This window comes from Hemicordylus capensis, chromosome 7 (genome assembly GCF_027244095.1).
Source record: "Hemicordylus capensis ecotype Gifberg chromosome 7, rHemCap1.1.pri, whole genome shotgun sequence".
Taxonomy (NCBI): Eukaryota; Metazoa; Chordata; class Lepidosauria; order Squamata; family Cordylidae; genus Hemicordylus; species Hemicordylus capensis.
The window spans coordinates 8,616,993-8,632,987 of record NC_069663.1 but is presented as its reverse complement, the minus strand read 5'-3'; the positions used below and the strand labels follow the sequence as shown (position 1 = coordinate 8,632,987).

At 46.3% G+C, this 15,995-nt stretch overlaps 1 protein-coding gene across 2 annotated transcripts in view; it reads right to left on the bottom strand.

Moving 5' to 3' along the window:
• LOC128333368 (protein argonaute-1) overlaps positions 1-1,738 on the bottom strand; it is an 81,500-nt gene extending 79,762 nt beyond the window's left edge. The window contains exon 1 of one of the 2 annotated variants that reach the window (XM_053268813.1): positions 1,637-1,738. In XM_053268813.1, coding sequence (XP_053124788.1) covers positions 1,637-1,661 — 25 coding nt within the window. In that variant the 5' untranslated portion in view covers positions 1,662-1,738. The remainder of the gene's footprint in view (positions 1-1,636) is intronic. The other variant, XM_053268814.1, reaches the window with a different exon arrangement.
• Between the last annotated feature and the right edge of the window lie 14,257 nt (positions 1,739-15,995).

Below are 15,995 nucleotides of genomic sequence, written 5' to 3'. Positions count from 1 at the left end.
TCCCCAGTGACAGCAGAGAGACACCCCTTCCCCATCTGCTCCCTCTAATGCAATGCAACCCACATCGATTTTTGACTCCTGAATCAGCCAGACAGCTTTGAATGCAAGCTCCCAATGCACTGATCCAGGACAAGGGGAGGCTCTTTGTATTCCTTCGAGGGGGGGGGGCTTCAGGACAGAGTCTAAGCGCAGAGTTCAAGCCCCCCTCCAACGCTGTCTGCTCCCGTAAAGGCCCAGCCTTTGAAACCCCATTGAACCCCACAAGGCACAGCAACTGCTGACTCCCCACAAATCATCTGCAACTCCCATACAAAACCAAGACACATTGTGCCTAGGCCCCATCCAACTTTCCTGTCTCCCCCCCCCCGCCCCACTTCAGGGTCTAACAACCCCCCAACCCAGCTCTCCCTACGGCGGCTTCCTCCTACCGGCTCCGCACGTGTTTTCCACTCAGGTGCATGGAGGCACTCCCTTCTTCTCCCCAGATCTCCCCCTTACAAGCTGCTTCCTTGTCTTCACTTGAGCACCGCAAATGAGGTTCACCCTCTACCTTATTTACCTCCTCGGCTCCCCCCATTTTCTCATCCCGCTTTGCCATTCCAAGGAGAAAAACTGGCCAGCCTTTTTGGTCACTACCCTCCCCACATCCATTCATTCCCCTGTGGCCCATCTCAAGTCAACCCGGCTGAGTCCCACTCTTCCTCTTCCTCTTCCAACACAGTCAGTTACTCCCACTCCATATTTCCCCAGAGAACAGAGGGGGGGGGGTCGGGGGGTCTCCCACCCACCTTTCTTCTTGGTGACTTGGGGGGAGGAACTCCAACACACACACCCCGCAACCTTTTCACCCTCCCAGTTTGCTAGTCTCTCCCCCACCCAGCATGGCTTAACCCCACATCCCTCCAGGCTGCCCCTGCCTGACCCCATCAGCTCCCCCACCTACCCAAATGCACACACCCAGTTTGTCCCCAGGCCCCCTTGTTTCAATTGCCCTTGCTCACATCAACATCGAAGCACACTGCACCCCCCCCCCAAACTCTCTCAATTGCAGTTGCTCCCATAAGCTCCGGACTCTTCTAGGACCCCACCTCCTGGCTGACAGAGCCCCCTCTCCCTGCTAAAATCCCCACGGTGCCCTCCTCTCCTTCCTTGGCAAACCTCAGGCCCCTTCACAGCACCTCCCCCCTTTTGCACCCCACCATACGAACCACCTCCCCACCACACACACACACACACACACACACACACTTGGGTACCCCTTCCAACCCAGCTCACCGGCACCCCCTTTCCCCTACAGATCTCTGTGGCCACTCAAGCCCCCTTTCTTATGGAACCCTTGCCCCTATCATCAGACCCCAGCCCTACTGCCCCCCCCATTTCCATTGTCTCCTCCTCTCTTCCTTGGGCAGGCTCTTGACCCCCTAAGCCCCCCCACCTATTGCAACCCGCCACAGTCGGTCCACGCGCTGAGCAGCCCCACTTTCGACAGTTCCATTTTGCAGCAACCCCCTCCCCCGCCCCGCGTTGCTTTCGGCTCCAGGGCCCCCTCCTCCCCGCCGCACTCCCGCCCCTGAGCCCCCGAACCTATTGCTGCCCCTCAGCCCCCGAGCCTATCTGCCGTCTGCACCGCCGGTACCTGCTCCCGAGGGTCCCGCTTCCATCCCATCCACGCGGGCGGTGCCCCGAGCCTAGCGGGGGAGTCGTGGGGGGGCTGGTTGGTGTCTGGGAGGGCGGAGGGGGGGGGGAAGCGCGCGCGCCGGGAGCGGGACCAGGGCGCCGCTCGCGCTGCTGCAGCCGCAGCCTGAGCTCTGTGCGAGCAGGCAGGCGCCTGGGCCGCGTGCTGCGCGTGCGCGGCCACTCGGCCAACCAGAAGCGCCGGCGACGCGTTAGGTTAAAGGAGCCGCTTCGCGCCCCAAAGAGCTAGAAGAAGAAGAGAGCGCGCCTGGAAACCTCGGTTCTCCGTTGCACCCTGCCTGCTCTGGCGGAGCCCATAGCGCGGGTTCTGTCCGTCGGTAGGGTTGCCCATTGGGAGGAAACATAACCATGTGCACCACCTTGGACTGTGCACTGTGGAGCGGGATATACGTGTAGAAATAAATAATCTCCAGCTGCCTTTGGAAGAGCTCTCTGGAAGACGCATTTATTTAATCGAGCCTCCAGTCGGCTCTTAAGCGGGCTAGCCGCTTTACTTTTCACATGGTGCATAATTAACCTATTGAACTCTCTGCCACGGGATGTGGAGATGGTCACCAGCTTGGATGGCTTTGAAAGGGGCTTAGACGAATTAATGGAGGGCATGGCTGTTAATGGCTACTAGTCTGATGACTATAGGCCACCTCGGAGGCCTCTAAAGACTAGTTACAATGGGAAAATATAGCAACTTTATTGCAACGCACATACAACCTTGTACTTGTAGCACTATAATGCAAAGATAACCTCCAAAATAAGGCATCGGAAATGTGAACAGCTCAGCGCAGGGACTGTGGTGTCCCAAAACAGGAAGCACACTTAGCAGATCCATAGTGACACTGTGGTAGGGATCAATCTGGAAGGCACCCAGGAGAGAAGGCATGTCCTCAGCTCTTGCTTGTGGGTTTCTCAGAGGTATCTGGTGGGCCACTGTAGAAAACAGGATGCTGGACTAGATAGCCCTCTTGGGCCTGATCCAGCAGGGCTGTCTTTACTTACTGTTATTTACTGTTGCTGCTGCGGTTCTAGACTATTTTGAGCAACTGTTATTGTTGTTTTAAACTAATTTTACCCTGTTTTAATTTTTTTGTTTTAATTGTGGTTTTCATCTTTGTCTTTTTAAAGAAAACTGCTATGTATAAAAATGTCATCAATGATAATCATTTCCCCCAACATTTTTTCTGATATGCAAGTTGGAGTTGGTTTGCTTTCACAGAGTTGCCAGTGCTGACTGAAACTATTCCTGGATGGGACCAAAGCTCAGTGATAGAGCATCTCCTCGCATGCACAGGAACAAAGGAAGCTTCCTTCTACCAAGTCAGACGCTTGGTCCATCTAACTCAGTATTGCCTGCACAGACTGGCAGCGGCTTCTCCCAGGCTGCAGGCAGGAGTCTCTCTCAGCCTATCATGGAGATGCTGCCAGGGAGGGAACTTGGAACCTTCTGCTTTTCCCAGAGTGGCTCCATCCCTTGAGGGGAATATCTTCCAGTGCTCACACATCTAGTCTCACATCTAGTCCCCCATTCAAATGCAAATCAGGGTGGACCCTGCTTAGCTGAGGGGACAATTCATGCTTGTCACACAGTGGGAAATGACTTGACTAGCAAGCGAGAGGAAACCGGTTTGACTCCCTGCTAGTATGTTTCCCAGACTATGGGAAAAATCTATATTGGGCAGCAGCGATATAGGAAGGTGCTGAAAGGCATCATCTCATACTGTGTGGGAGGAGTTGGCAATGGTCAACCCCTCCTATATGCTACCAAAGACAACCACAGGGCTCTGTGGTCGCCAGGAGTCGACACTGACTCGACGGCACACTTTACTTTTACTACAAGTCCAGCTCTCCTCCCCACATCTCCTCATCCCTGTAAATTGCAGTGCAACTCGCCCCGTATCCTAACTTCTGCACTGTACATTGCCCCATTCCCAGTCCGTGTCCTCAGCTATCACTGGTGAGGATCAGGAAACTCCTAGAGTAATGCAGTCGGGACATGAGTCAGTTATGCTATGAGTTGGGGAGAGGAAGGGGCATGAATCACCCAAGACACAGGTGTGCCAGTTAAGGGGCAGCCCTGTGTCTCTTGTAAAGTTTTATTCCACCCTGAGAAAGGGAGGGGGAACAGTGCCCTTCAAACTGATGGCCCCTGTCTGTGAGATAGTTCCACACTTAGGAACATAGGAAGCTGCCATATACTGAGTCAGACCATTGGTCTATCTAGCTAAGGATTGTCTTCACAGACTGGCAGCAGCTTCTCCAAGGCTGCAGGCAGGAGGAATCTCTCTCAGCCCTATCTTGGAGATGCTGCCAGGGAGGGAACTTGGAACCTTCTGCTCTTCCCAGAGCGGCTCCATCCCCTGAGGGGAATCTCTTCCAGTGCTCACCCTTCTAGTCTCCCATTCAAATGCAACCAGGGCAGACCCTGCTTAGCTAAGGAGACAAGTCATGCTTGCTACCATGCGTGATGTGTTGGTGATGGCTTAAAAAAAAAATTAACAGAGAAGAAGGTGGTTTATCAGTGACTATCACCTACCAAAATGAAACTGAGCCTCCAAGTTCTGAGGCAGTGTATCTCTGAATACTAGGTGCTTGGGACGAAGGAAGGGGAGGACTGCTGCCTTCATAGTCTAGACCACGGATTCTCAATGTTGGGTCCTCAGATGTTATTGGACTTCAATCCCCATAAACCCCAGCTCTAGTGGCCTTTGACTGGGGATTATGGGAGTTGAAGTCCAAAAACATCTGGGGACCCAACGTTGAGAACCCCTGGTCTAGAAAATACCAAAAGGCTGGACATCACCGAAAACAGGATGCGGGACCAGAACAGCATTCTGATTGGGCACAGCCGCAGGGCTCACACAACTGTCCGAGACGCTTGAGAAGTTTTCTTTCTGAGACATCACCGGAATGAACTTAACTGCACTACATGTGGGAGAAAAGTTCACATGCCTCAGGATGCTGGTGAAGGAATTAAAGATGGATGGAAGGTGATGCTTTGGACCACCACTTGTCTAAGAATCTGAAATCAAAGGCTTTACTGAATTTGGACTAAAAGCAGCAAAGATAGAAATTGCAATCCATGGGGAAAGTGAGGCATCCCTACACCTTGAGCTCCCAACCCCCGTACACCAGACTCTGGGAATTTGCATTAAATGGGCACACTAACACAACAGCCGCAACCCTCTTCCAGATTTTCTCATTCAGACACTTTTATTACTTGCTGGTTCCCACTGATGATTTCTGCCAACTATCACCATGATGTTTGCCATACCACAAATGGTCATTATGTATTTTGGAAACAGGACCTTACAATATAACCCCACGTGGTGTACGTATGGTTTTGTTTTCTTTCCCTGTGTCTGGGAATGTAATTTGTTTCACAAAATACCTAACCATAAATAAACACATAAAAGGAATCTGAAAACATACTTCCAAATCATTCAATATCCAACAGTCAGCCCCGACTCCCTGCTGAGTTGCAAATGGTTCGAAAGAGGGATGGCTGCTTGCGGTCTGTAGAGTCACAAACAGTCGTGCTTGGGGTAAACAGGTCAGGCAGGATTTGGATGGCTTCAAAAACCTGCATGCCCTATTTGACCAGAGGAGATGGTGAGGCTAGGCAAAAGAAAGATGGGACATGACACTGTTATCCCTGGATATAAATTCTATAGAAAGGACAGGGAGGGGTGCCTTAGAGGTGGAGTAGCACTGTATGTTAAAGAAGGCATCGAATCTAACAAGCTAGAAAACATAGGTGGACTGGAGTCCTCCACAGAAACCCTTTGGGTGAGTACAAAGCCTTGAAGGAAATGTGCTACTGGGGACGTGCTATCACCCTCTGGATCAAAACGCTGACAGTGACTGGGAGTTGCAGCAGGAAATCAGGGAGGCGTCAAGGAGAGGCTGGGCTGTAATAATGGGTGACTTCAATTACCCACACACAGACTGAGTAAATTCACAGTCAGGTAATGACAAAGAAGTCAGATTTCTAGATGTGCTGAATAACTGTGCCCTAGAACTGTTGGTCTTGGAATCAACCGGAGAGAGGGCGAACTTGGACTTAATCCTGAGTGGTGTACAGGACCTGGTGCAAGATGTCAATGTCATGAAAACTTTAGGGAACAGTGACCATATTGTGATCAAATTCAGCATGTATGCAAAGAGAGAATCACCAAAGAAGTCTCTCAGACACTTTGAATTTCAGAAGAGGAAACTTCTCCAAAATGAGGAGTATGGTGAAAAGAAAAATAAAAGGGAAAATCAGGAGAGTCACTTCACTTCAGAATGCATGGAGTTTACTCAAAAACACAATAATAGAAGCCCAGACAGAATGTATACCAAGAAGGAGGAAAGGTACCACTAAGTCCAGGAGGATGCCAGCATGGCTAACAGGTACCGTCAAGAAGCCATAAAAGTAAAGAAGACTTCCTTCTGAAATTGGAAGGCCTGCCCAGATGAAGAGAACAGAAAGGAACACAAACCCTGGCAAAAGAAATGCACAGCAACAATAAGGGAGGCGAAATGAGAGTTTGAAGAACATTTAGCTAAAAGCACCAAGAGGAAAGACAAAAACTTCTTTAAGTACATCAGATGCAGGAAACCTGCCAGGGAGGTGGTTGGACCATTAGACAATGAGGGAGTAAAACGGATTATTAAGGAGGATATGGAGGCTGCAGAGAAGAAAAATGAGTTCTTTGCATCGGTCTTCACAGCAGGGGATGCTCAGCGTATACCTGTTCCTGAACCAGACTTTTCAGGGATGGATGCTAAAGAACTGAGTCAGAAGTAACAAGAGATGATATTCTAAACTGTCTGGAAAAATTAAAAACTAGCAAATTGCCAGGGCCAGATGGCATCCATCCAAGAGTCCTTAAAGAATTCAAATGTGAAATTGCCAACCTCCTTGCAAAAATATATTACTTATCCCTACAATCAGGCTCTGTACCAGAGGACTGGGAAAGTAGCAAATGTAACACCCACTTTCAAAATGGGATCCAGGGGCAATCTGGGAAATTACAGGCCAGGCAATCTGGGAAATTACAGGCCAGTTAGCTTAATGTCTGTTGCAGGCAAATTGATGGAAAGCATCCTCAAGGAAAAAATTGTAAAGCACATAGAAGAACAAGCCCTGATGAGGGAGAACCAGCATGGCTTCCGCAAAGTAAATCTTGCCTCACCAAACTTTCGGAGTTCTTTGAGAGTGTCAACGAGTGTGTGGATCAAGGTGATCCAGTTGACATAGTCTACCTGGACTTCCAAAAAGCTTTCGACAAAGTTCCTCATCAAAGACTCTTGAGAAAACGTAGCAGTCATGGGATAAGGGGACAAGTACATGTGTGGATTGCTAACTGGTTGAAGGACAGGAAACAGAGGGTAGGTATAAATGGAGAAGGAAATAAGAAGTGGGGTCCCCCAGGGATCTGTACTCGGACTGGTGCATTTTAATTTATTCATAAATGATCTAGAAGTAGGGGTAAGCAGTGAGGTGGCCAAATTTGCAGATGACTCCAAACTCCTTCGGGTAGTGAAATCCAAAACAGATTGTGAGGAGCTCCAAAAAGATCTCTCCAAACTGGGGGAGTGGGCAACAAACTGGCAAATGTGGTTCAGTGCTTGATAGACCTGTCCATCATGAATCCGTCTAAGCCCCTTTTAAAGCCATCCAAGCTGGTGGCCATCACCACATCCCATGGCAAGGAATTCCATAGATTAGTTATGTGCTGTGTGAAAAAGTACTTCCTCTTGTCTGTCCTAAATTTCCCAACCTTCAGTTTCATGGGGTGACCCCTGGTTCTAGTGTTGTGAGAGAGGGAGAAAAATTTCTCTCTGTCCGCTCTCTCCACTCCATGCATAATTTTATACACCTCGATCATGTCTCCCCTTAGTCGCCTCTCTTCCTTTGGAGGCAAAGCTACAACACCAAGGTTGCAGGCAGGAATCTCTCTCAGCCCTATCTTGGAGATGCTGCCAGGGAGGGAACTTGTAACCTACAGTAGATACTCTTCCCAGAGTGGCCCCATCCCTTAAGGGGAATGTCTTACAGGACTCACACATGCAGTCTCCCTTTCAAATGCAAACCAGGGTGGACCCTGCCAGTGTTCTCTCTAACAGGGGTTCCCAGATGTTGTTGACTACAATTCCCATAATCCTCAAGCAAAAGCCATTGCAGCTGGGGATTCTGGGAGTTGTAGTCAACAACATCTGGGAACCCCTGTTAGAAGGAACACTGGACCCTGCTTAGCAAAGGGGGCAATTCATGCTTGCTACCACAAGACCAGCTCTCCTCCTGAAGGCCCTAGGTTCAGTCCCTGGCTGCACCTCTGGGTAGGACTGGGAGAGGCTCCTGCCTGAAGCTGGGCTGCTGCTGCCAGTCAGTGTAGACAATACTGAGTTAGATGGACCACTGGTCAGACTCTGTATAAGGCAGCTACCTATGGTCTAATATTTCTCCCCAATGCTTTTCACAATATCAAGCCATTCAAGTCTCCAGGATTGCTTTCATAGGTTGCCAGCTCTAACAGAAGCTATTTCTGGACATTTCTGTGCAATCCCCCACCCACCCCGCTGCCGCCCTCATGTTTTCCCCAGCATTTCCCACAATTTCAGGCCTTCACCCTCTCCAGGATTGCTTTTAAGAGTGAGCTGGAGATTGAGGCTGATTCCTGGAGATGATGATGATGATGATGATGATGATGATGATGATGATTACATTTATATCCCGCTCTTCCTCCAAGGAGCCCAGAGCAGTGTACTACAGACTTAAGTTTCTCTTTACAACAACATGTCAGGCTTATCTGGGATTTATTTACTTATTTACATACTGCCCCAAACCTGTGTCTCTGGGCGGTGTACAACAAAAACAAAACAAACAAAATTAAAAATAATTAGAACATTACAATCATTTAAAACCCAACATGAAAAACTATTAAAACTATAAATCTAATTAAAAGCCTGGGTGAATAAATATGTTTTCAGTGCCTTCTTCAAAGTTGCCAGAGATGGGGAGGCTCTTATTTCAGCAAGGAGTGCCTTCCAAATCCCAGGGGCAGCAGCAAAGCAGACCAATCTGTGAGTAGCCACTAGACCAGCCCGTGGCAACTACAGACAAACTTCTCCAGATGATCTCAGTGAGCGATGGGGTTCATGGCGAAGAAGACTTCTCCTAAATAACCAGCACCTTGTATTTTGCCCAGAAACCTATCGTCGGCAGCCAGTGTAGCTCTTTCAACACAGGAGTAATATGGTGGTCTCTCCGAGACTTTATTTTATTTTATTTATATACCACCTTTCTAAAAATTGCTCAGGGAGGTTGATGACCCAGATAAAATGCTTTGAGAAAAGCTTCAAGAGCCTGAAAGTTTCACCGCTTGATTTAAAAAGCAAAAGAAAAACCTAGATGACAAGTTATAAATCCAACAGGAGAAGTATGCTGTGTCATAACTGCATCTCCCTCTGTTATGTTGAATTTCTGCTTGTTATGGAGTATGTAAGTGACAGGAATGTCAGAACTGGAGGAGGAGGAGGAATCCTAATCAGTTCCCCATTGCAATTTACAAGGAGAAAAGAACATTTACTCTGAAGCACTGTAGTGAAAGGAAATTCTAGCCCTCCTGACTTTCTTTGAGATTTTACACCCCCACCTCCACTTTATTACAATAAGATTGCAGTATATAGACCTTAGCCACCTAATGATGCAGTGGGGAAAATGCTTGACTAACAAGCAGAGTGTTGCTGGTTTGAATCCCTGCTGCAGCAGCAATATAGGAAGATGCTGAAAGGCATCATTTCATACTGTGCTGGAGAAGGCAATGGTAAACCCCTCCTGTATTCTACCAAATTATATTTTCTACCAAAGAAAACCACAGAGCTCTGTGGGTGCCAGGAGTCGACACCGACTCAACAGCACAATCTTCTTCATAGACATAATCAAGAATAATAATACATGTAATTATAACTAGAGAGAAAGTGAGAGAGAGAGATGCGGGGGTGGGGGGTGGAATCCCTTAACACAGTTTAACATAATAGGATATAACCAATGCAGGAAAGAAAAATAAGGGATTTTTTTAAAAAAACTTTTTTAAAAAACACAGCTTCTTCAAGGATATTTGACTTGTGTTTCAAAGCATAAAGAGTTCATTGAAATTTGACCAAATTGCTAAGAATTCTTCTTCATTACCTTGACAATGAAAAAAACCCAGTTCAAATGAAGATACATATCTGTAATCCAAAATTGTAATTCAGGAGTAAATTTGTCGTCCCAGTGTTATATTATAATCCTTCTGGCAACCCCACAAGCATGAAGAATCCACAATTCTTGATGTAGTGCTAAACTCCATATGCTGGGGATATACCCCAACAAACCATGAACGTCTTTAACATATAATGATAACTGCAATATCATATTGACTACCTTGCATTAGATTTTACCTTAATGTATTTTCATTGCTGTAGCCCCTGCTCATTAAAGTCTCTAGAAAGTGCAATTCGGATCCGGAAATCTACATACAAAATCATTAAGACTGTAGCCCTTTGCTCTTTCTCTCTTGCCTGGTCGCCTGTTGCCAACAAAGGGAAAAGCGAACCGGTCGTGCGGTAGAGCCCTCTAGCGGAGAGTTGCGGCAAGTGCAAGGAGAGCGTATCTACCGGCAAAGGGGAATTATAGAGGGTATGCAGAATGGGCGCCATTTTGAAACCAAAACGAGGTTCCGGGGAAACTCAACGCTGAGTGGTTGGCTGCTGAAAGGGCTGGATGCTGGCATGTATATGCTGCCCAGTTAAGTGATAGAGGTCGAAAGGTGGGCACAGTAGTCGCAGTTCTAATGCTTCCCTACATTTCAAAACAAAACAAAATTGTGAATAGAAAACTAGCTGTGCAGGCTGAACTCCTCTATATTCTGTGCTAACTTTCTACCTGCAGGGAGTTGTTTTTATATGAAGGAGCATTCAGCAATGGTATAGTCCACCTGCAGCCTCATGATATAGCAGCATGGCAAGGGCAGGGCGGGGGAGAGGAGGGCATTTTCTGTGCATTTTATTTTGCCTAAGTGTAGAACTTTACATTTGTCTCTGTTGATTTTCCTTTTGTTAGTTTCACCAGTTTTCCATTCTATCGAGATCATTTTGAATTTGTTCACCTGTCTTTAGAGGTGTTGGTTATCCCAAATTGTTCTTATAGAAATCTGCTTGCAAGCAAATGAACAAGGATTTCAGGGCAGGGATAACTGCAAGGTTAATGGGAGCTTTTCAGCCCTGTCTCAGGGCTGGCCCATCCAATAGGCAGACGTAGGCAGCCACCTTGGGCCACAATTCTTGGGGGGCACATAAGCAGTGCCAGAATATAGCACTGCCAACTATTCTCTCGCTCTCGTATTGCACCCCTAAAGTACTGCACAGTGGTGTAAGAACATAATACAGTATGTAACCCTGCACCCTGCTTCCCAAAGGGCCTGCACATTCTGCACCCTAATTTATTTGTTTGTTTATCTATCAAAATTATATACTGCCTAGTATAAACATCTCTAGGTGGTATACAGAATTAAAACATGATATAACATTTAACATTCATACAAAAGATAAAAATCATAGATAAAAACACATTAAAATTTAAAAATCGAATCTCAGTTGAAGGCCAGGGAAAACAGGTATGTCTTCAGGATCCTCCTAAAAGCAAGCAGAGAAGGAGATGTTCTTATTTCAGCAGGGAGTGCACTCCAAAGCCCTGGGGCAGCCACAGAGAAGGCCTGGTCCCACCAAGCGATCCGGCGGTAACCCTAACTGGACCTCTCCAGATGATCTTAATAGGCGACAGGGTTCATGACAGAGAAGGTGCTCTCTTAAGTACGCTGGACCCATCCCATTAAGGGCCTCAGAAATAATAACTAGCACTTTGTATTTTATTCGGAAACCGATCAACAGCCAGTACATTTCTTTTAGAATCGGTGTGACATAGTCCCTTCGGGTATTATTGTTTTTGTTTACACAGTCAGACAGGTGTTATTGAGTGGTTTGTTTTATCCAGACATCGAGTCCTTCCCAAGGACCTGGGATGACTGAATTTTGTTATCAATTTTGTTGCTGTTATTATTATAGATATTGTCACAGAATATAGGCTGTTCCCAATAAAGCTGCTTTTTGTAATTGGCTGATGGTGATTTCTGTGGCCCCTATGGTGTTGAGGTGCTCTTCAAGGTCTTTTGGAACTGCACCCAGGGCGCCAATTACCACTGGGATTATTTGGGTCTTCTTCTGCCACAGCCTTTCAATTTCAATTTGTAGATCTTTGTATTTGGTTATTTTTTTCTATTTCTTTTTCTTCTATTCTGCTATCCCCTGGTATTGCTATGTCAATTATTCTGACTTGTTTTTCTTTCTTCTCGACTACAGTTATATCTAGTGTATTGTGTGGCAGATGTTTGTCTGTTTGTAGTCGGAAGTCCCATAATATTTTTGCATCTTCATTTTCTACCACTTTTTCAATTTAATGGTCCCACCAATTTTTGGCTACAGGTAGCTTGTATTTTTTGCAGATGTTCCAGTGTATCATCCCTGCTACCTTGTCATGCCTTTGTTTGTAGTCAGTCTGTGCGATCTTTTTACAACAGCTGATTAGGTGGTCCACTGTTTCATCTGCTTCTTTACAAAGGCGGCACTTGCTGTTTGTTGTGGATTTTTCGACTTTTGCTCTTATTGCATTTGTTCTTAGTGCCTGTTCTTGTGCAGCCAGTATTAGACCCTAAGTTTCTTTCTTCAAGTTGCCATTCTTAAGCCATTGCCAGGTCTTGGTGATGTCTGATTTTCCACTTATATTGTGCAAATATTGACCATGCAGGGGCTTATTTCTCCATTTTTCTGCTCGGTTCTTGACTTGTTCTTTCTTGTAGGTCTGCTTTGTTTCATTGGTGTTTAATAATTTCTCATTGTTGACCATTTTAAGAGCATCTTCTTCACTGTCCTTGATATATTCTTCAAGGCCTCTTTTCTCCTCCTCTACTGTTTGATGGACTTGCAGCATTCCTCTTCCACCTGAGCTGCGAGGGAGGTATAGCCTATCGACATCACTGCGGGGGTGCAGAGCATGATTGAAGGTCATGATTTTCCTGGTCTTACGATCTCTAGCTTCTCTAGCTCTGCCTGGGTCCAGTCCATTATTCCTGCAGTGTATCTGATAACAGGTATGGCCCAGGTGTTTATGGCTTGTATGGTGTTCCCACCATTGAGTTTGGACTTGAGGATTTTTCTAACTCTCCTGATGTATTCACTTCCAATTTTTCTTTTAACTTCAGTGTGTGCGATGTTATCAGCCTGGAGAATGCCCAGGTATTTGTAATGTTCTTTCTCTTCCAGGTTCTTGATCTTGCTTCCATTGGGCAGTTCTATTCCTTCTGTTTTTGTTATTTTTCCTCTGTTCATTATTAATGCAGCACACTTGTCTAGTCCAAACTCCATTGCTATATCGCTGCTGAATATACAGACAGTGTTTAGCAGTGATTCAATTTCTGATTGGGACTTTCCATACAACTTCAAATCATCCATATACAGCAGATGGTTGATTTTACTTGATGTTTTAGATGTTTAGTGTCCAAGGCGTGTTTTGTTTAGTATTTGTGAAAGTGGAGTCATGGTCATTACAAACAACAGAGGGGATAGTGAGTCCCCTTGGAAAATGCCTCTTCTAATGCTAACCTGTCCAAGTGTCTCGCCATTGATTGTTAACTGTGTACTCCACATGCTCATTGCTTTTTAAATAAATATTTGAATGTTTTTGCTGACACCAGTTGTTTCTAAACATTTTAGTATCCATGTGTGAGGCAATGAATCAAGGCTTTCTTGTAGTCAATCCATGCAACACTTAGATTTGTTTTTCTTCTCTTGCAATTTTCGAAAATCATTTTGTCAATCAACAGCTGGTCTTTTGTGCCTCTGGTGTTCAGGCAATTTCCTTTCTGTTCAGCTGGAAGCTGTTTGTTAGTTAATAAGTGTTGCATCACTTCATCTGCTATTATTCCAGTAAATAATTTGAACATGTCTGGCAGGCAGGTTATCGGTCTATAATTACTTGGAACTACACCTTTTGCTGGGTCTTTCATGATGAGATGAGTTTGTATCTTGTTCGGAAACCTATCAGCAGCCAGTACATTTCTTTTAGAATCGATGTTATATAGTCCCTTCAGGTATAATTATAATAAGTATTATAATTAATTTGGTTTCTATACCGCCCTTCCACAAATGGCTCAGGCCGGTTTACACAGAGGAATAATAAATAAATAAGATAGATCCCTGTCCCCAAAGGGCTCACAATCTAAAAGAGACATAAGATAGACATCAGCAACAGTCACTGGAAGTACTGTGTTGGGGGTAGATAGGGCCAGTTACTCTCCACCTGCTAAATAAAGATAATCACCACGTTAGAAGGTGCTTCTTTGCCAAGTTAGCAGGGGGAAACCCAAATACCAGTCTGGCTGCTGTATTCTGTACCAATTGTAGTTTCCGAACTATGTACAAAGGCAGCCCCACATAAAGTCCATTACAGTAGTTAAGCCTGGAGGTTACCAGCATATGTACCACTGTTTTAAGATCACTAGTCTCCAAGAATGGATGTATCTAGCGTATCAGCACTCCTGACCACAGCCTCCACCTGAGAAACCAGGGAGAGTTTGGGATCCAGGAGCACTCCCAGACTATGCACCGATCTTTTAGGGGGGATGTAACCCCATCAAGAACAGGCAGATCTAAACCATCTCTCAGATCCTGACCCCCTACAGACAGTACCTCCATCCTGTTTGGATTCAACTTCAGTCTGTTATCCCTCATCCAGCCCAATATCGCCTCAAGGCAGGCACTTATGGGGGTGGTCATGCTATTTCCTGATGAAGTTGGTATACAGAAATAGATCTGGGTGTCATCAGCATATTGATAGCATCCCAGACCAAACTTCCTGATTATCTCTCCCAGTGGTTTAATGTAGATGTTAAATCTGCCAGAGAGGTAGGAACGGAACCACTGTAAGACAGTGCCACCCAATCCCACCTCCTTCAAGTGACGCAGCAGGATACCAATACCATGGTCAATGGTATTGAAAGCTGCCGAGAGATCCAAGAGGCTCAGCAGCGTCACACTCCCTCTGTCGATCACCAATTGGAGATCATCCATCAGGCCGTCCAAGGCAGTCTCAACCCCATAGATGGAGACTGCCTTACAACATTTTCTTTGCCCCTCAGCCCCCAAGAAACAGCTAGTCTCACCAGCTGTCCTCCCTCTCTTGAAGATGAATCACCTGCCTCAGCATTCCTTTCCAAAAAGAAATGGTCCCAGGCTGGATTTCCAAATTTAACAGCAGCATCTTTTCATCCCTGAAATGCTGGAGTTTTGCCCCCGTAGGACTGGGAACTCTCTCCCACTGTATCCTCCAACCAACATGTGCTAGTTATTTGCTAGCCATCCATGTGTACTGGTCATTCAACCTCACAAATGAGTGCCCTGTGTGGCTCAAGTTAAAGCGGGGGGGAGCCAAGTCAAATTTTGCCCAAGTTGCCAAAAGCCTTAGGGCCGGGCCAGCCCTGCCCAATCCCCCCTGCATGTTTACATGGGAGTGAGTTCAATGGAATTTTATCTCACATTGCAGCCTTAAACAAGTTGGCTTAGAGCAGCAGGAAGATGCTGGTCAGTCCAGGATGCTGGAGATATAAGGCAAACAGGAGCAGGAGATCAACTGATTCCTTGCTCTTAGGAAGCCCGGAATTGTTCTGTTTAGATATCTGCATTTGTCCATCCCTTAGCATCTCCGGGCATCCAGTGATGTGGTGGGTGGGGGTAGCCTTGGCTGGCTGGCAGGCAGCCAGATACATACACATACACCCACACAGCAGAGCTATTTATAAATGCCAGCTCAAATCCATTCCAATGTATAGAACAGCCATTAATGTCAAAGGAATAAATTTTGTTGCCAGACACCTGATGAATAAAGGGCTCTGAAGAGGTAGGAGATATGGTTTGTTGGTAGCGAACATGAGTTGTCCCCTTTGCTAAGGAGGGCCTGCCTTGGTTTGCATTTGGATGGGTGACTACATATAAGCACTGTCAGGTATTCTGCTTACGGGATGAGGCCCTTACTCAGTGGTAGAGCATCTGCTTGCATGCAGAAGGTCCCAGATTCACTCCCTGCCTTTTTCTAGTAGAGCTAGGAAAGACTCCTGCCTCAAACCCTGGAGAACTGTTGCCAGATAGTGCAGTGGTCTGACTCAGTATAAGGCAGCAACTTCCTCCTATGTTCCTATGAAGATCCTTTCTTCCTTTAATTTTTGCTGTCC